General features: G+C 39.9%; 1 protein-coding gene across 5 annotated transcripts in view; it reads right to left on the bottom strand.

Moving 5' to 3' along the window:
- Nucleotides 1-20,061, bottom strand: part of fgfr1a (fibroblast growth factor receptor 1a) — a 33,055-nt gene extending 12,994 nt beyond the window's left edge. For 2 of the 5 annotated variants that reach the window (XM_008417506.2, XM_008417509.2), the window contains exons 1-8: nt 19,393-20,061; nt 14,467-14,647; nt 8,137-8,373; nt 7,822-7,911; nt 6,683-6,855; nt 4,308-4,431; nt 3,266-3,456; nt 2,336-2,486 (exon numbers count right to left, since the gene is read on the bottom strand). In XM_008417506.2, the coding sequence (XP_008415728.1) occupies nt 2,336-2,486; nt 3,266-3,456; nt 4,308-4,431; nt 6,683-6,855; nt 7,822-7,911; nt 8,137-8,373; nt 14,467-14,620 (1,120 nt within the window). In that variant the 5' untranslated portion in view covers nt 14,621-14,647; nt 19,393-20,061. Of the gene's footprint in view, nt 1-1,400; nt 1,546-2,335; nt 2,487-3,265; nt 3,457-4,307; nt 4,432-6,682; nt 6,856-7,821; nt 7,912-8,136; nt 8,374-14,466; nt 14,648-19,392 lie in introns of all 5 variants that reach the window. The other 3 variants (XM_008417508.2, XM_008417511.2, XM_008417507.2) reach the window with 2 other exon arrangements.
- Between the last annotated feature and the right edge of the window lie 614 nt (nt 20,062-20,675).

The raw sequence follows: 20,675 nt of genomic DNA, 5'->3' as shown, positions 1-20,675 counted from the left end.
TGTTTTTGAGTTTTGTAAAATAAATAGAAATACTACTCTGTTAATCCAAAATATAAACAGATTAATATAGATGTTAAGTCAAGCAGAAGGGCTGAACTTTTCCCATTTTGATGGTAGAAGGATTTTTTAAGATCCAGATGCTACAAATTATCAAGTATACACTAGATTAATGTTACTGCATTTTGGTAATGTTCATCTTCTTACTTAAAGGAATTTGTTTATTTGCACCTTTTAATGCAATTGTAAAAAAAATGCTCAAGTGGCCAAATAAAAAAATCTGCAGGATGTGCCATTTTTTAAATTCAGTTAATCAATAGAATAGTCAATAACTAAAATAATCATTCGTTGTTGTGGTCCTAGTTTTCATCTAAGATGTTTAATTTTGGAAATGTTGGAAGTTTTTTGTTTTATCTAAGAGGTAAGGCCAGGAATACATTTTCAAGGAAACACACAGTCTATCTTGGTAGTGACGGGTTTGTTAACTATGCTAATTGTGAATACAAATGTCTTAAAATTGTTTAAAATATTAAATAATTCTGTTTTCATTTTGAATCGGAAAAACCTTTATTTACAGCAACTGCTCTCACATGCTAACAGCAGAAAGAACGCTGTCCTTTAATCTTTTCATCTCAGTTCTAACAGAGGTGTTGTCTTCTGTAAATGGCAGATTACTGCTACTTTTGCAACGTAATGACCCCATGTTGAGATGTGCAACTCAAACAAAATATACTGACTGAAGTGCAACCATTACACCCCTAACCAACACCAGCAACACAAATGAGTTACACCTGTGAGAAGGCTGACTGACAAGCAGCTTGATAATTGGAGGAGGGCCCATTCCAGCATCCTGAGGAATGAGACGCATCCTTTGCAGCGAGCCAATTATCAAAGCCAGCCACTGTGCTCACAGCAGGAAATGACATCAGCAATACATGTCATTTGAAGCGCTTGTCAAGGAAAATCAGCCTGATACAAATTTAAATGCAAACACCCGTTAAGTAGCAGAAAGAAAGAGAGTTCAAAGTGAAATCTGACCACAGCTGCCAAACAACCCCTTCTATAAACTATTAAATGTAATTCTAGGTGACATCTCACCCTTTAACAGTATTGCTACTTTCTCAACAGCTCTTGGGCTGTTTGGCATTTGCCGATTTCCCCCAAACAGAAGAGACAGCAGAGCATGCCTCTCGTGCTCTGCTCCATCTTAAGAGTTAAGATGGAGCTGGAGTCATGCTGAGCTCAAAGGGAGGCTCCGGCTTCCCATCACATTTGTCACTGGAATCGTCGTCAGACAAGACTCGATTCAGGCAAACATGGAGGAGGACAGCCAGGCTTGAGATGGAAAAATTTTAAAATGATAAAATAAAGTGTAAGAAAGAGAGAGACAGAACCACTGATACCTTCCAAGACTGTCAACCATGCGGAGTTATGAGAGAACCCGATAGAATTGCCCGCCAAGCACGTATACTCCCCAGCGTCATCAAAAGAGACATTTCTCAGTTGAAGGACTTCCATTTCCTTGTCCGTGGTGTTAACGCCAGCAGTCTAGAAAATAAAGGAAGTAGACCCAGCAAGGCCCAAGAGGGGAAAAGGGACCATGAGTTTAGGATTCTGAAGGAAAAACAATAAAAATAGAGGAGAGGAACGTACTCCTCCTCAACACAAGACCATCTACCAGAAAGGCGACACACCCAGAGACCCAACAGGGGGCTCTGTCAGGAAGAGCCCTCCAGTATCTGTTAGTGGTAAAAGGTTGTTAGGCTGAGTCTGCACTGCTGAACCTCGCTTTGGGCCACACCATCACCACTTAAAATACCTTCGTCTCATCTCTGCATGCAAGAGATGGGCATGGAAGACTCCGCAGCAGAACAGGGCGCACTTACTAGACAAGGCAGACAATTGGGAGGTATGGAAACAGATAAGCAAAGGGTCACAATTAGAGGGAAAAAAACATGCACAGACAGAAAGTTGGAGAGAGAGAGAGAGAGAGAGAGAGAGAAAGTTTGTGAGCCGTGTAAAGAGGACTTTGAAGGGCAAGGGAGCAGGAGTAATAGAAGAAGGCAGGAGAGGCCCTTATTAGGAGGGCACCGCACAGGCATGAGACAGAAATGAGAGTGGGTCCGACATCAACCTGGGACTAAACACTTTCAACTGTTCTGCTGGGAATTTTCCATAGCGTCATTTACAGTCAGGATCACTGAGGGGAGAGGGAGGGCGGGCAGAACGGATGGAGGGAGGAGAGAAACAGCTGAGCTTGTCTCAGGTTCTAAGTTTTTCCAGGTGGTCCTAGAGACGCCTCCCGTGTGTTGTCCCTGCGCTGCTGCGTGGTGGTTACCTGAGGGGTCATATTTGATGACAGTCAGCCATGCCGACTGATTGGCCTCTCCTATATAATTGGACACTTTACATATATACTCTCCGCCCTCCTCCTCAGTCACATTGTAGAGGGTGAGCATCTGAGCGTCCGAGCTATTGACCCCCGAATGCTAGAAACAAAAACATGTCAGGTGCAGCACAAGAAAACAAACACTGTAAACAACACTGACCGCTGGATAGCACAACGAGAATCATTCAGACACAAGCTACTCAAACAAATATTTATTTCATAGGCAGTTGTGGGCTGATGGAAAAATTGTCCACAGGGTTCCTACACATTGGTCAAAGTTCAATACTTTCACTCCAAAAACACAATCTTACCACGTACCTTTGGTTTTAGTAATTAGTTTCGTCTCATTTCAAGGTTACTAAAAGATATTTGAATGAGAAACTAGATCAAAAATACTTGGTAAGGTTTTGTAGTTTTGCAGTGTTTCCAGACAATTCATTTCCTTTAAGCCTATTTTGACATTTTAGAAAAACAAACTTTACTACAGGACTCTTTCACAACAAAGTCATGGTCCATATCTCTACAGCGGAAGGGCGTAGCTGGAGGGAAAGATGGACAGACACAGATGGACAAAAGAATGGGCAGATTAATACATTTGGAGCAAATGGATGGATAGCTCTACAAACGGATGGAAAAACAGATTAACAGACAGATGGAAAAAATAATGGATTGACTAATGACTTTTAGATAGTGGGGGACCAAATGAAGTCTGGAAGTGCTAATATTTTTTGATAATTTGTTTTTTCTTTCTCCAAGCTCATCTGTACTTTAAAAATAGTCCGATTTCATGCTTTCAGAAACAGCATAGGAACCCTGTGTTCATCATACAAAACTACAAAATATTTTTGTGGAAGAAAGAAAAGCCTGCTTGGCTCCTACCTTCAGGATACGAACGTAGGGCAAACCATCAGGTCCAACGCGGCTTCCATTGACCTCGATGTGTTTCAGCCACTGAATGTGAGGCTGGGGGTCGCTGAACACTTTGCACTCGAACTCCACATCGGTGCCCACCACTGCGGTGCGATTGGCTGGCAAGCCGGCCTGCAGGATCGGCCTGTGGGGGGAGCGCTCTGCGACACAGCAGAGGGGCAAAGAAATCTTAGTATGAAGGTAGGTACCTTCAATGAGGAATCTCTAATGAGACTTGAAAACATTCAAAGATGTTCCCTACACAATCTGACTGAGTCCGAGTTATTTATATATAGACCTAATATGAAGTAATTCAAGTTGTGGATTTAGTGAAAAGTGGTTCAGAGAAGTACTAACAACTTTAAGCAAATGTATACCACATAGTTATATTTTACTAAGTGTTACTCCATCGAATAAAATCTGAATAAAATGTCTTTAATGTGACAAAACAAAAACATCAAGGAGTATGAAACAGTTTTTTTTTATTACATGCATTTAAAATTCCCAGACTGCTTACAAAGATTGCATCTAAAATGAAGCTCTCTTGTGGCTCCACTTCAATAAAACATTTCTAATTTAAACAGGCAAGTAAAGAAACTGGACGGATGTCAACTGTGCAGGCCTCTGTGACAGAGATGTACTCTGGTACTTAGTAACCTCTTGTGACTGTACTTTCTCCATACCGAACCAATCCAAGAGCTCATCAGGCTCAAAGCTTCTACTTAAGCTGGAAGGGGAGATTTTGGGGGGGGGGGGGAGCCCAGGGGACAGCAACAACGGAGGAAGTGGGACTGATTTATAAGGCGAGTGGTGTAAGAGCGAGTCAGAGAGCAGGCCCGTAAGGAGTAATCACTTCTCCGCTCTACCCGCATCAATCACTCAACAAGTAAACACGACTGCAGTTCATCAAAACTGCGACTGTGTCCCTGTGCTGTCGGGAGCACGTTTGATTGGCTAATCGATTTATACGACCAGAGCAACAGGAGCGGTAAATCAAAGATTAAGATATTACCGACTACATCCAGCTGATACGTATGATTGATGCTGCCATACTGGTTTTCCACCACACAGGTATAGTTTCCTTTATCAGAGGGTACGACCGACTCCATGATGATGGTCCACACATGGTCCCGTAGCTGAAAGAAAGGGAAAGGAAATATTCAACTGATTACCATTTAAAAATACTCTAAAATAACAAATAAGACTCTAAGACTCAAGACAGTAGCAAATGTTTAAAAATATTCAGATTCATGTCCTACCAAACAAAAAAGAAACAAGAAACAGGAAAAGGTGCACTGTACGTTTTTATATGAGTGTGCCCCAACCTGTCTTATTAGCACCAACTGATGTCTGGCTCCTTTTTCCAGGACATGTTATAATTTTTCTTCCATAAATCTGCCAAGACCGGTAGTGTGTGATTAGCCAGCAAACCTCTAAGGCAATGGCAACATCAAACATCCATATACACAGACTGAGCCATACAGTCTCCCTCATTTAGCTAAGAAATGCGATGAAGGAGTCCAGCTGCCTGCTGCCAGATGTGTTGTGCTTGGCTTCATATACATGTGGTCTAAATTATTCCATCACTCCTGCACGTCTCCATGTAGACGATATGAACAATAGGAGCGATGCCATAAAAGTGAGAGAGGGGGACGGATGGCAGACGTCCTTTGGTTGCTTATGCAGACCTTTGCACCGTAACCCAAAGAGCAGAAAAACAACAACAAAAAAAGGAGGTGAAGGAGCCAGGTGGTTTAGTCCGCTGGCCGGCTCGTTCAAGAGTTTAGGGGAGGCATCTAAGAGGAAACTCCTGAATATGTCCCAGCTGGAAATGGAGATTTCTGGGGAAGCAGGGAAGCACGGCCCCAGACTAGATTAGGCCTCACAATGACAGGAGATGGTGATGATTACTCCTTACACTGTGAACACGTATTCTACACCTGTGCATGAACAACTACTTTATGTAGTTCTTTCCTAAAGGATATTACAACAAAGTGGTTTTGTTTTCCATTATCATAATGTTAGTTGAGCAAATGTCTTCTTTTATAGCAGTTTTCACTTTTAATGTGTCATCTGTTAACACAAAACAGCCACTGATGTCAGCAGATTGTGGTCGTAAATAGATTTAAAAATAAAATCAGCCCATGTTTGTTTTTCCTAAAATTAAATAGTGGCTTGTTTTTTTCTTCCTTTGTGTCTGAGCTGAATTAACTACAGTTTATGTAGCAGTATCTTAACTTCTTTTTTTACCCATCATATGTGCAGCATTAGCACGAGCTTGAAGATGTTAAACGATGTGAAAAGATTAAAAAAAATAACTGTAGGCAGATTTATAGAGTTTGATTGGTGAAGCAGAATTTGTCCTCTGAACAATATTTTACCTTCATAAGTGAAACATGTGCTACATATAACAAAACGTGACTCAGTTTCTTCCATTCACTTCATGAAGTCAGTGTATGACTCACTTAAAAAGAAGTCTCTTCTTTTTAAGAAGACATTTATTCATACAAATGTGCCTGTGTGCATCAGAGTAATGATGCTAATCTTAAAAAGAGAATTTTTGTCATAAATTTAATATCCCCTTCGGTAACGTCCAAGGAAGATGAGGGAAAGACATCTCCATTTGTTTTCTTCTTTATGCAGAAGCACAAACATTAATACAACTATTCCGAAAAAACAAGCTCAAAAGCAACAAAAACTGTGGTTAAATAAAACTAAATATAAGCAAATAAAAGCTCAATCCTGTTCTGAAATGTTGAATAAGTAACAGGAATGTCTATAAAAAGGCGATGATGATGTTGTTGTTTGCATTAAGTAGTAAAGCAGTGAGGTACAGATCACGCCCACAAATCAAACCTGCTGCACCCGCTAAGTAAATCCAGAGACCGGCATGAATTGTTTTATTAAGCCTAACAATGTTAAGTTTGTCAAAAGTTACTGCTGTATTTGAATACAGGCAGGCTATAAACGAAGAGACCGGTAGAAACGCTAATCACAGAGTATAAATACACAAGGTGCGGTGGTAAATTTACAACTGCATGGATGTAATTACAGAGAGGACGATCACTGACACCTGGAATGAGGACAGCCAGTGCTATTCTTCACACAGACGGATGGCTAGGATTGCCCACCTGGAGGTATAACTATGCCACAGCATTCCTTTTTTGGGGCATTGGGTTTCAGCTTGCATTGTTTCTCAGTTCAACGGTGAAACTTGTCACTGCTGTTCACTCTCGGAAAGCGTTTCTTACTCCAGGGAGGGGGGTTGTGACCAAATGTGGAGATGAGATTACAGACACATCCTCACTTTTGGTGACACTTGGTTCAACGGAACAAAGCTCGAGAGTCCGCAGGAAGCGCTCAAGAAAATTTTGAAAAGTTATTAACCTTGAAGCCTCCGATGCGATGGTCCCTTTTGAACTCCTTCCCGTTCTTGTACCATTTCAGAGTGGGAGATGGGTTGCCGCTGGCCTGGCATCGAAACTTCACCGTCTTGCTTGCAGGCACGGCGTGAAGCTTTTTCTCCATTTTCTCTGGATGAGCCCATTGTGGCGCCATTGCTAATTAACACAAAAAGAAAAATTTTTTCAATTTGCGCAGCAGTGAAAAAAAAAAAATCCCAAAGAGAAAATGTTCAAGTTAGGGGAAAATCAATGTGAATGCACACAAAAACAGGCCTGTAACTAAGACTCAGGATTCTTTCCAGATGAGATATTTTACACCCTACAATTGTAGGTAGGAAGGTAGCAGTTTGAGTCTCAAGAAGCACTGGGTATTTCTGACTAGTGGGGTATTCTGTGGATTTGATTTTCCCCAATACGTCTACATTAGTGATGGCACTTCCAGCTCTCAAGAGCCGCACGCTTTAGATGAACACACCTTTTAACTTGCAGGAATAAATGTGATTCTATACAATCAAAACTTTCATGTTCAAACTGCCACTGGATGAAATGCAATTTTCTCCATCAAAGATTTTCTATTGAAATCTGGTTGATATCTCAGCGCCATCGTACTTTATTCTGACAAGGAATTTTTGGATCATTTACCATTAGATTTCCGACAACTCCACCACTCATACCAACCCACAAAAAAATTAAATTAAATAAAAAACCTGAAAGGAAACAGCCAGTAGAATAAAACTGTGATGTTTAAATTGCATTGGGATATGAGAGAAAGAGAAAAGTAGAGGGAGAGAACCGACTCAGGGTCGGCATTCTTCCCATACTTGGCAGCTGTTAGATTCTTAGTGGGTTGAGTGGACGGTAGCAACGAGATGAGGCCAGAGTGTCTTTATTGCACTAGGGACAAATTGAGGGACATCTGAGGTTAACCACGATTAATCGCCACAGGCATATTAATCACATAAAAGCTGTCATTGAGGCAGCAAAGATCCTCTGATTCAGAGTGAAATCATTCACCCGGATGTGCTCCGCTCAGATGACATGCCTGTAACCGTTACTCAGAAGCTCATTTTGGGTGAGTCAGTAATCCACCAGTGGGTTTGGTGAATATATACAGCCACTTACGCATCAGCTTCTCACTGGTCAACAGTTTATTTTCCTCCGATGAAGACTCTTCCTCCTCATCATCATCTTCAGATGAGGCCGAAGCATCAACTAGAGAAGAGAGGGAATTAATTACGGCAATGTTACATACAGAATACATAACGCAGCTTTGCCAGATGTAAAATAAAGTCACAGACGACATCTAAATGTAGAACATTTTCCCCATTTTCTGCAGAAATCAAAACTAGTTAATCTATCAACAACTTGCAGCACATTTTTTTCTTCGTTTTTTTCCCCTATGTGAACACAAAAAACTTCCGTTTTTGCATTTTTTACCTGAGACATTAAAGTAGACGCTGTGGTTGCCAAAGGTGGTGCACGCGTACAAGCCGGAGTCGGTGGGCTCCACCGCCTCGATCTCCAGCTGGCCGTTGCGAATGCGCGTGTGTTCTCCGTCCACGACGACGACATGGTCCTTGGTCCAGTTGACGGTGTGGGGCGAGTCCTTGGGAGAGCAGCTCAGATCCAGGCGCTTCCCGGGATACAGGGTGAACAGCTCTGCCTCCACAGAGACTGCACAGGAAGCACAACATGATTACCGGCTGCACTGATCAAGATCACCTTAATCACCTGCAGAAGACGTTCAAAGCACGGTGTGTGTTCAACTTTGAAATAATATGGACTCCCAGCCATGCCTCTGTGCATACAAACAACAAGACTCATTAAATGTGTGTGATGGAGAAACCTATTTTGCAGAAAAACAACACTTTATCTCAACTGTAAACCAAGATGGGTTTCAAACAAAATACTTTCTTTGTGTCTATTTACCACTTCTTTATAACCTGTCCACATAATTAAATTGCATCTCAAGTTCGTCAAGGCTCCATATCAGACGGAAAAAAAAGGATCTCCTTGGGAAAGAGAGGAGAAATTCAATTATGGGAATGAAAGGAGGAGAGATGTCACGAAGAGAGACACCTGAGCCCCAGTTGTTCTAAATGACTAAGCAGACCGCTAGAAGGAGGGATAAACCAATTATACTGACACATTGTCCATCACGGTGCTGTTGTTTGTCTTGTAACACAAAAGGTAAAAAGAGCATCACTGACCTACTCGCTGACAATTCTTGCTTTAGGATTGCACTCCTTTACTTAAATACTCTGGATAAAACCACTCCTAGACATTATTTATCAAATTGAACAATTTGGCAAAAAAAGTAAAACAAAAAAAGAAAAAAAATCAACTAGCAACAATTTGTAGGTTGAATCTCACTTCCCTCCCATTTCACTCAGCTCTGTCCCCCTAAGGCGGCACTAAAGTGCAGCCTCTTTTTTCCCCCATTACCAACACGGCCCCTTTACCATCATCCCAAAAATTGAATTAGATAATCAAATACCATAGTCGTAAACAATCCCCCAGCATGAGATTACACTGAACAGTTTCCAAAGTACATTGTGTGATTCTTCTTGAACATGTTTCCCCCTGATCAAAACCAGAGAGCACATGTATACAGAGAGAGAGAAAAAAAAACATGAGGAAAACATCCGCAAGCCAGACTAATCCCTCCCACCATGACAACAAAGGACTTCAAACAATACAGAGGAAGAGGGAACGGGGAGAGCAGGCCACTGAGCATGTGCACAGGAGCGAGTAAGAGCGGGGCCTGCAGTGGCAGGTTCTAGTGCCAGTTGCTATGGTGACCCCACTTGGGCCTAGTAAAGGTATTTCCTGGATCACATATGTCTGACAGGCCCTTAATCCCAGCAGGAAAAGGGGGCCAGGGGGTAGGATCAACTTTCTCCTCAAAACCAGAACCAGCGCAGGGAAGGAGGAAGAGGCAGACTTTAGGCCGCTCTGTTAGGCAGTTAAAGGGAGAAAGATCACAAATTACATCACACATTTGCAAGTTTAAAAAAAAGGCACCGTCCACTCAAGACGAACCAAAATAACTACATGAATGAAACTTATTCAGGCACTGATAGAGATCTGCTGAGGGGAAAAAACATCACAATCTCAGCTAAGCAGACAAATTCTTGTTTCAATAACTGGCTTACATTAAAATATTTATAGTTAAGTCCAATATTAACCACACAATTATCAGATTTAGGTACAACTTCATCTTTTGATTTGACCAACATTTTTCCTCTGATTGGGAATAATAATAATGTTTTGGATTAGGATGATGGCAGAGAGGCTTTCCAGATAAAGAACGTAAGCGAATTTAAGAATTTTCCAATCAGTCCCATCAGCACCAACAAAGATATTTAGGAAAGATAATTTTCTAGATTTGTTTGCACTTCTAGTCAAGAAACAAACGGAATTTTAAGAAGTTTTTTTTTAAGAGGAGTTGTTTTTTGTGCATCCAAGCAGATTGGAAAAATCAATAAAAAATTAGGATCATTAAGAAAAAAAGAAATTTGATGGAGAGGTTCACTTTGAGAGCGCGCAACTTTGCTTTCTGTGCTAGTAAACACAACAAGTGGAGCTGTTTTTAATACGTTTTTCCACATCCGTCTCGTTTGGTCTGTTTCCATGACGCTACAAATGAAACCTGGAAAAGGTAATGCCTGAAAGAAAAGGGTAAACATTGGCAATGAAAACCCAACGCTCACAGCACTCAAATCTGAATCCTTGCAAACAATGTTGGTGAAAAGGAAGATTGTTTCTTTAAAAAATGTTTTTGTGTTTTAAATGCTGATTTACAACACAAAAACAATGAGTTTCAAGTCACATATTAAACTATTCTAATTTACACAAACTGTAGGAAACGTGTTTTCATATTTTACCAGTCTAGAACATTCTCCAATATAGACTCGCTGAAAATTTATGTAGAGCATTCTTTGTGCACTTCTTTTTGTAAACACTTAATTTGATGCCAAAATTAATRATAAAAAATAAATAAATAAAAGCGGTTCAAGTCTCAAGCAAATTTTATTTCAGATTACTTGAGTGGAGGGTGAAATAAAAGGTTTTTATTAGGTTTCCTAGAGGGATCCCAGGATTGCTTGCACAATTTAAATGGTTTGATATAACATAAGTGACCTGGGCATAACCATAAACCCAAAGACTGTGACAGCTGTCAGATATATTTTGTCTGTATTCAATGGAGACACCACTGATAAGACGATGTCAATTTCCCAGCTGTTAATCTTGACTCCAGGTGTCATAAAACACCCATAAACCCATAAAATTGGCTTCTTCCTTTATTAGAGGAGGATCATTTTGCGTTAAGAGACTTTCATCTTAAAGCAAGAGCAAACTGTGACAACGCATTCAAATTCAAGCAAAAAGTTGATGTAAAAAAAAAATCACATCGTAAGAGCGAAGTTTTTAAACTTCATGTTTCATCTCAGCTAATCTGGCTGCAACTCTGATTGGATTAAAAACGGATTAAAGACCGGTTTCAGAAACAATCCACCTGGAATGCTCAGACATGGAGGCAGTCAACCATCTATTAAGAGTGACGGACATCGTTTGTAATCAAAGTAATCACAAAAACTGTGAGAGGGATTTTTGAGCGCAGAGTGTGTTGCGATTGGGCAGAGGAGCTGAAGGATCAACTAACTCAGCTGAACTTTCGCTGGCCACAACATAGGAAGCAATATGCTGGTTGAATGACCTCTGGGATTTCCTGTCCTCATCGGAGTGATGGCAGATTTTAGAAACGTCAAGCTAGTTGGCACACTGTTACTGTATATAGAAAAGCAACGTTATTGCTTTATTATCATTATCGTTTTTGCTAATATGACTACCTTAGGGTGAAGACAGCGACTGATGTGCAGGGAAGAACTGATTCGACAAAAGCCAGCACCAACAGGAAGCAAAAAACCGAAACAACGCGCGATAGCAATCAGCAGAAAATTCAGACGGAGAGAAAGAGAGATGGAGGGAGAGAGAGAGAGAGTTGTTGGTGAAAGCACTTCAGTGGAGGACCTTTTCACTCTTAAATGAGCGACAGACAATCAGCATGGATTAGCACTTGGGACAGCTACAAGGGTTACCGTGTCATTCAAATGAGCTCGACTACATTTAGCTTCGACATGATGTCTTCAGACGCAGCAAAACCAAAAGCACAGATTTCTACAGCCAGATATAATCACTGTAACATTCAACGCTGAAAAAGAAAAGCAAAGCCGTCAGTGAGCATCAAGATATTTTATCTTTTCAAAAACCGTAAAATATCTATGGAATAAGTGTGGCACAAGAGATGACAATTTCAACAGTTTTATGCTCATTTCATTTTAAATGTAGTCGCAGTTTTTTTTAAGAAGTTAAGCAACAATACATAAATTGATATATAAAGTACTTGAAAAGTACATTTTAGTACTCAAGATTTTGTGGCAGATTTTAAATCCCCCTTTATATAAGAGGGAGCCCATGCAATGTGTGTGATATAGCAGTTTTAAAACTAGGTTTCATTTAATTAGGGGTACACAATTAAATGAAACAAATAAAATTATATGTCAGCCTGGCATGATAACACATTTTGCTGGATAATAAATTGTCCCAGAAGTTATTGTGATAAATAATAATATTGTTGTTTTGAGACCCTTTTGAAGTGATGTAATGGCTTATTAATGCAAGAACACGTTCTCAAAGATCAATAAATTGTAAATTCTAATTAACATTTAACACTGGAAATGGAAGATATGTTAAATATCCAAAATAAATAAACAAAAGAAACAATAAATGAAATTAATTATAAAGTCTCTGTAAACAAAATTGTCCTTTTAAAGAAAAGGTTTAGTTGGGACCAAAGCATCAGACTGAAGATTTTTGTCACCCAGTTTTTGGTAGAAAGAGAGAAAAGAGAGAAACAATAAATTGTGCAAATGGAAATTATTGAGCTTGTTTACGTTTATCGTGTGATTAATTGGTTTGTTGCTTATTGCCACAAGTAAAATTTTTTGCATTATGTGCATCACAATAATTGTCTGGACGCCAATGAATCTTAGCCAATTATTTAAGTACCAAGCATTCAGTTTCTCCATGCCTGGAGTATATTTTTGTCACATTGGTTGTTTATTGCAGCATCAATTCAGTTCCCAAACAGCCGATGTCAGCTAGGAGCTATAAATAAATTGTTTTTGTTTATTGTTATTTATACACTTTTTTTTTTTCACTGGATAGAGATCTCTAGACTACAACTGGAAAGATTAAATGTAATGCAGAATATATCTGGACAAAAACAATAATTTATCATTTGCATAAGAATCAGTAAAGATATGGGGGAAAAAGGGTCACATTATCAACCTAAGAGTGGCGTTTTTTTTGTTTTTTTTTCAGATGGATAGAAGAGAATTGAGATGAGGATTTCAGAAACACACAGCAGGAAAATTTAGGAAGGCTGGACCTGTGTGAATGGCTGTAACTCCTCCTCCCACAAGAACATGAATGAACTTAATTTGTTTAACTAAATTTGAATTTGCTCTTTTCTTATGGGAACATCACACAACAAACCAAAAAAGCAAAACAATGCAACTTGCATAAAATAAGAGCATTTCCACAAAAACATTTAGTCTCTCTGACAAAGACAAAAGTAAAGCAACCAAATGCCGTGGTTGCGATTGTTCGACAACAGCTGAAGCCATCCGTCACCCAGCAGGGAGGCGGAGGGGACCAGGAGGGAGTGAAGGATTCCCAAGCAAAATGTAAAGAGGGGGAAGTGGGGGAGAAAAAAAAAAAAAAAAGCATAGACGTACAGATAGTACCTGGCCATTTGGCAAGCGAGAACTGGGTGGAGTCTTAAAGCGTCAGACTCCTTTCCTTTCCCCTCCCCAAGTCGAGTGAAAATTTATGGCTCACCTCACAAGACAAACGCTCCACTCAGAAAAACTAACCTTGAGGATAAGGGAAGGTTTAAAGTAGCACCCTTTCTTTAAAAACACTAATTTATAGTTCCAGAGCAGTAAACTCCTCTTAGTGACAACAAATACCTTTTCATTACAAAAGGAGGAGAGAAGCAGCGGCTGCTAGGCCGTGGAGCTGCCCTCGGGCTACACATGGGAGTCATTTACTCCTCCCTGTCCCACTGCTGCCTTCGACGCAGCCACACTGAGTTTATTTTAAGGGGAGAGAGACCCTCTTGCCTAACGACTTCAATTATAACGCTGAACTTTATCATATTCTTTTGTTGGTTTCCACTTCCGAGTGCAGAGCATAAACAGCCCATCTACCCACGAGTCCTGGCGGCTATTACACTGCTGGACCGAGACCAAGGAACACATTTTTAAGGATTTGATTACATCGCCTCTTTCCTCTTTTCAAAGTTCAACTCGTGGAACCGATGAGGCAAAATTCTTTACTGTAATTTTTTTTAAAAAAGGAAGATAAGACAAAACTCTGCTAGCTAGTTTTGTTGTGAAGTAATTGCTAATAAGCTCAGAGAAAACAGCGCTGTTCTCATTTAACGCAAAGTCACAAGAAGGAGAAAAAAAACAACAACAAAAAAAAAAAACAACTGGGGTGGTCAGCGAACAGAGACGCTACAAAGACCGGACTTCTGCAAAGGCGTGTTGGGATTACATTCCTTTCCCAACAACAAAGCTGTGCTTATCAATGGACAGCCTCCTTAAGGCCACAGTAAAGATTAGTCGGTCTCAGTTAAACTAGGGCACGGAAAGGAAGCACTGTACAAAACTAAATAAATAAATTAAGCAAACGTACCTTCATCTGTGTTAGCAGGCCGGCAATGGGTCCTTAAGACTTGGGTGAAGAAAGTCAGAAGCAGAAGTGCACTTGGTCTCATCAGCATCCTGCTGACGGAGCTACAACCGGCGGCTTTGACACGACTGGAACTCCATTCAGATGCCTGGGACATCAGCTGCACGTCATTCACAGCACAACACTATAAAAATAAAAATAAAAAAACGAAAGAAAATGAGTTAAAAACAATATCTGGAGAAACAGTAAAACAAGGATGGAGGATTATCAAAGCAAAAAGGCATTTATTTTTATCATGCTGCAGGAATCTCAACTTGAAATGCAACTCTTTCCAGGTCCACAGCTGAAATATCCCAGTAATATGAACTCTATGTTAGACATAAACCAGTTACTGGGATCCAGACCAAGGATGTAAAAAGTTATGGCTACAAAACTGAAGATTTTCCATTATATCTCTATAAAAAAAAAAAAAAAAGAAAGACAAAGTCCTTTTTATGAGGTGCCAATGAAAGTGAAGGAATGTCCCGTTTTCTTTGGCTGCACTGAGCTTACTGTGATGCCACACAGCCTGTGGTTCACCTACTGCTGCACACTGCTATTCAGATGGCTCAAAATTCAAACAAAAAAACCCAGAAAAAACAAAGCAACCAAATCCAAGCTAGCAAAGGAAAAATTGAACCTTTCAAAAAATTTCCTGTCACCAAAAACTCCAGCCATCACTCTTGAAGTTAGCGCTATTTTACAAACATAGTTGAAACTCTAAACAACTGCGGATATCTTGTTTATTGTTACTGTGAAAAAGTGCATGTGATGATAGTTGGAAGCTAGCGGTGCACCAATTTATTGGCCAATTTATTCCTAAATCTTTGGGAGATCGGTGATCGGCTGATACTTGCATGTGAAGTCGATCTTATCCACTTCAGCAAATGTACACAAATCAGCCCCTGTCCTCTTCTGCTCTCCCGTGAGAGAGGTTTGACTGACAGGCCGGCCCACCAGGCCTCTAAAGCCATCAATCCGTGCTGTTTTTAGGTTTAAAAATGGGATTGATTGCATTTCTGTGTACCACCTACCAGTACAGTTTCACTATTAAATGTAGCTGCTGTATTGAGGTCACCATTCCGTAACGTTTTTTGTCTTTTAGAGCAGAACTTGCTTTTTGTAAAGTTAAGACGGCATCCAAACAGATTTCTAGCTGAAACAAAACATCTTTTTTCTACCTTATGTTTGTCTGAACTCTAGTCTGCTTTGCTCTTTCTTACAGGAAGCGAATGCGTTAAGCAGCCAACTTTCAGCATGTTTGTGCACAAAAGAAGGAAAAATAACAAAACCTGGAAAAAAATTAGAAAAATGACAGAATTTGAACTCTACTAATCAATATATTGGATAACTTCAACATAAGTAGGAACTGTTGTCCATCTATTTTAAATACACAATGGTAATAATTTCTTATTCGCTCACATGGTTGTCATACCAGCCCATCCACACTCTATCATTGTCAAAACAGCAAATATTCTTGTCACTCAAGGATTTCTTTACCCCCCTCAAAAAAAGATAACATTCTGCTTGTCTGCACTTTTCAATGAAGGTACAAAATACAGATAAGAAACTGCAACAGGCTCAGATAGCTTTGGAAAGATAAGAACATGGTTAAGTTTTGAACTTAAAGGCAGCAATTCTACCTCGTTTCCCATTTTGTTTTCAGCTGAACGGCTTACAGGGACTCCTGGTCCCCTCAGGAACACGCTCACATGGGTGACCCCATCATGCCACATCTGCTTGGATCATTACTTCAGCAGCATCTGTCCACACAGCTTAACACTTCGCCCAAACCGACACGCATAAACCCCTCGTTCCCCCGCCCCCTTAAAACCGCTTACAAGAAATACTAATAATTAAAAAAAAACAAAAAGGGAAACATCCAGCCTGTAAAGTAAACAGAAAATCGTCATTTCCACAGTGACATTTGGTCCTATGACATTTTGAAGAAACTCAAGCTTGAGATCATCCAGAAAATGTAATAACTTCGTCACAAAATCAGGGTTACAAACAAACAACAAAAAAACACCCATCTTGATTGACGTTTGCACACACAAAGTCTCAGCCCAGAGGCAGCTGTGGTTTCCTTTTGGAGGTAATCGCTTTTATGAATGTTCCTCTCTGAAACACTCATTGTGTTCCCCTCAAAACCAATTCAATTTCACTTTCCAAGAATGGCCCAGTGTTGGAGCAGCTGAGCTTGGGTCAAGGAGGGGGGTCCGAAGGGGATAAAGAAGCTTGGTCATCGCTGCTCTGTAAGCTGCGAGTCAATGTTTGGTAACGCTCCAAGACAAGCGTCTCTGCTGCCACACAGGAGGAAACTGCAGCGGAGCAGCTTCACCGGCCTTCACCGGCTCTCCATATTTAAAGTAGGATCTTTAAAGGGGTGACAGAAAACTTAGTCATGTTCCCCTCCGGTGGGAGCACGAGCTAAACGTGGAAACCTGCTACCGTTTCCTGGAAAATACTCATCTTGACCTAAGAGGCCTGTATGGTTTTGGACCTTAACACTGAAAGTGTAGAATGCCTTTTCTGTAGAAGTTCATATGGGTCCCTGCCTGATGATTATCTGATCATTAACTCTCCAAATGGGAATTAGAGGTGAATATTGCAGCATAAAAATGTGGGTTTCAGCTCATAAGTGCATAAAAGAGAATGAAATATTATAAGCTTTAAGGAAAACGGAGGATTAGGTGCAGATGCAAGTTTAAAATGGAGTTGTTTTTTTTCTGCATTCAGTATTTGTTTGTACTAGAAGAGTTAATGCTCCAATAAATGCCCAGCTGTACTGGGTAAACTATTCACACATAACTAAAAATCTATAAATGGATCACGCTTCTCTTTTGAAAGTTTTACTCCAGTGATTTTAAATTACAAAAAACATTTCTGCATGTTCACCAGTAGCAGTTTTACATTTAGGTTTAATGTCCTATCAACAACTTTCGACAGCATAACTGATTCGACACATCAGATTTAGTAAACAATTTAAATGTATTGTAATGGATATGAATTCATATAAATACTAATATTTGAAATTTGACATGATGAGGACTCTTGATCTTTTAACAAATATGAGCCAAGAATTGCCTATATGGATATTTGCATCAACTATGTGATCGTTTCTAATTTGAAAAGGAAATATCTTCGTTCAACAAGTTGAATTTCATGTGATTTGTTGTTTGTAGAAACCATACTGCCATTTATTGCAGATAAGCGCCACTAAAAGGAGTCTGAGACAGGAATGTGGCATGTAGTGACCTGCTCTTTCTTAGCAGCATCCTTTACTTTCTGCCAAAATTTCCTGGAAACTAATTTTTTTTTAAATTCAACTTTGACTTTTTTAAATAAACAAATTCCACTTTTTCTAGATACAAGTTTAAATCTGTAAAAACTCAAAGAGGTCTGCTGTTCGGTGCCGTCAACGTGCATTAGTGCTAAAAACAAGACACGGGGCTTCAACACAAAGTTTTACAAACCTACAAAACTCACATTTGACCGAGAATCCTTTCAGTGGATCACTAAGCGTTTTGGTAAGATCCCGCTTTGTCGCCCACCGTCTGAAGCGATCAAAGTATTTCGCTGGACGTCGGCCAGAAATAAAAAGGGGTTATACTAAACTGATTAGGACATGCATGACACATTTAGCTGCTCTCATTATACAAAGACAAAGGTTACAGGCCTAACCCATCACACAGCCCGCACCATAATTACCATTCACCGCCACCCATGCATAAAATTCCTCAGCTCCCCGATTCGGTACCCCCTGCCTCCCCACCCTTTTCCACTTCAGCCTGGGCTTGCAGCTAGCAGCAACAGGCCGGCCTGCAGCCCAGTGGACCCAAGAGCATCAGACCATTCCACCCGAGGCTACTGTTTTTACAAAAACAAGACACCTTCCTGCTTCTTCTTTTTTTTTTACCTTGCAGCCACACAATCTGTAACAGGGGTCCAACACCAGCACCATATCAGGTGTCATGTGATTAGACTGAAATGTAAAGACAATAGGTACAAGGCATCCGACACTCTACCATTTGGTTTGCCACTCAAACTTCTTTTCTTTTGTTTTTTCGACCATACAAGACGGACACCATATGCTTAAAAAAGGGGTAAACAAATCAAGTCTTAAAAAGGCTGGAACATATTTCTGACAAATACACCTATCAGAAAGAGAACTGCACTCATACACGGTTTATGTTGAACATAATTTATAAATGTTAAAACTATTCCTCAATTCTTTTTATATGCTTAAAAAAAACCACCACCCCCCCTTCTATTGATGAACCTCCAGTAGACATGCAGATTCTTCTCCAAACCACACATCTTCTCTCCCTCTCCTTTTATAACACCACATTTAGAGCTCTACATAACATCAAGCCCAGCCTTCATTACAGATGTTACACTGACCAACAAGAGTCATCCACTGACATTTTAAACCAGGCAGCCTGGTGTGATGCATTCTCAAGCAGAAAAGTACCATTACTGTTTGAGGATACGAGAATCAAACTGGTTTTCTGTTGTATATATATATATATAAAAATGCCTCAGTCTTTAGATTTAGCAGGACTGATGCAAAACTTTTCTTTGAAAAAGTTACAATTTGATTTACAACCATGGGAGAGAGGGATCTAGTGTGGCTGCAATCAAATCCACTGATAAGGTGCATCTTACAAGCATAATAAGCGTCTTGAAGCAAGACATACTTTGCAAACAAAAGCATTATTATCTCAAGGACAGTCGCTCTTTCTCCAACCCTCTGTTTTTTAGCAAATAAGTCTCTTTAATAGCATTAACTTAGGCCCGCGACAAAACAATGGCTAACCCCTTAAACAGGTAAACAAACAGTAAAATGAAGCCGAATCAAAGAGAGAGGGAATAAAACTAGCAGCTCACCTTGGTGGCGGGCAGCTGTGAAACAGCCAGAGTTGGTCAGAGGAACAGAGAAGAGTCCTGAGCTGAGATTGGATGCAGGAAAACTTCCAGGGAGAAAAAAAACAAAAACTACCAAAAACTCAGTATCCAGCCTTTAAAGTTGGGTCCGTTAACGAAGCTCTGCCGCGTCGAGCTTTAGCTAACAAGTTTGCGCATATCTCAGACAAACTTCTGCGATGGACGAAAAGAATGTAGCCCCAACTCAGGGCGAAAAAAAAAATGGTTTAAAAAACAAGGTTTCTTTTTTGGTTGTTGATGTTTGTGATTTCAATCATTTAAGTTCGGCTTGTTATTTCGTTTAGCACATTTTACTCTGTCTTACCTAAGCTAATCAGGTCCGAAGAAACTAAGCGAGGGCAGTTTTTTGTAGTCCCTTTATCCTAACACGTCTCGCACGCGATGAAATCTACGCTCCTCACTTGTAGAGACTGCGTCCTAAACTTCTCCAACTCACGCCAACGAGACACCCGGGAAGAAAAGTCCGCTCCGTGTTGAGCTGTTCAGAAGGCAAAGTAGCTCTAAAATTATTCCTGAAAAATATTATTTGACCATTCCTGGCAGATAAATGCTATTCCACAACGAGAGAGTCCCGGGCAGCTGCAAACCTCCCCCTCTTAAATCTGAGAGTATACATATTCTCCACACCACGGAGGCAGCGCACGTGCATTACACACACTACTTCCGCTTCTCTGCTTTCAAAGTAAAAGTCGACGGCAAGGACTTTAGGAGGGCCAAAGGCACCGTTCCGCCAGTAAATAAATCCTTAAATAAACATCAAAATAAACAATACAATTGTGAATACAAATATAAAACAAATAAAAAATCAACAAACATTCTCTGTTTGTATTTATATTATTAAAAACTGATTACATAACTAATAATATCGCTCTCATTTGTTACTATTTTTAAAACAAAAAAATAATTATTTTAGTATGTATTTAATTATTTCATGATTATGTAACAAGGTGAACCCATCAGAATCAGTCTCAATGTTGCTGATGGTTTAAAAAAGTTATCGAAAGGTCATAGTGAGAAACTTTATTTTATAATAAAGTTATGAAATAAACTTTTATTAATTAAAAAAAAATGTTGAATTGAGAATTATCACACACGTTTATTTAATGGCGAATGGCACTGATCAATCCAGATCAACCAAACCCATTTCTATTCTCCTTTATTTGTTAGATTTTCTTTTATTCGCCTTTTAAAACTTAAGCCGCTCAAAATTTGATTGAGCTTTTCAG

Source organism: Poecilia reticulata, linkage group LG9 (assembly GCF_000633615.1).
Source record: "Poecilia reticulata strain Guanapo linkage group LG9, Guppy_female_1.0+MT, whole genome shotgun sequence".
In the NCBI taxonomy this organism is placed as follows: Eukaryota; Metazoa; Chordata; class Actinopteri; order Cyprinodontiformes; family Poeciliidae; genus Poecilia; species Poecilia reticulata.
The sequence above is the reverse complement of the archived record's forward strand: the minus strand, read 5'-3'. Positions and strand labels throughout refer to the sequence as shown.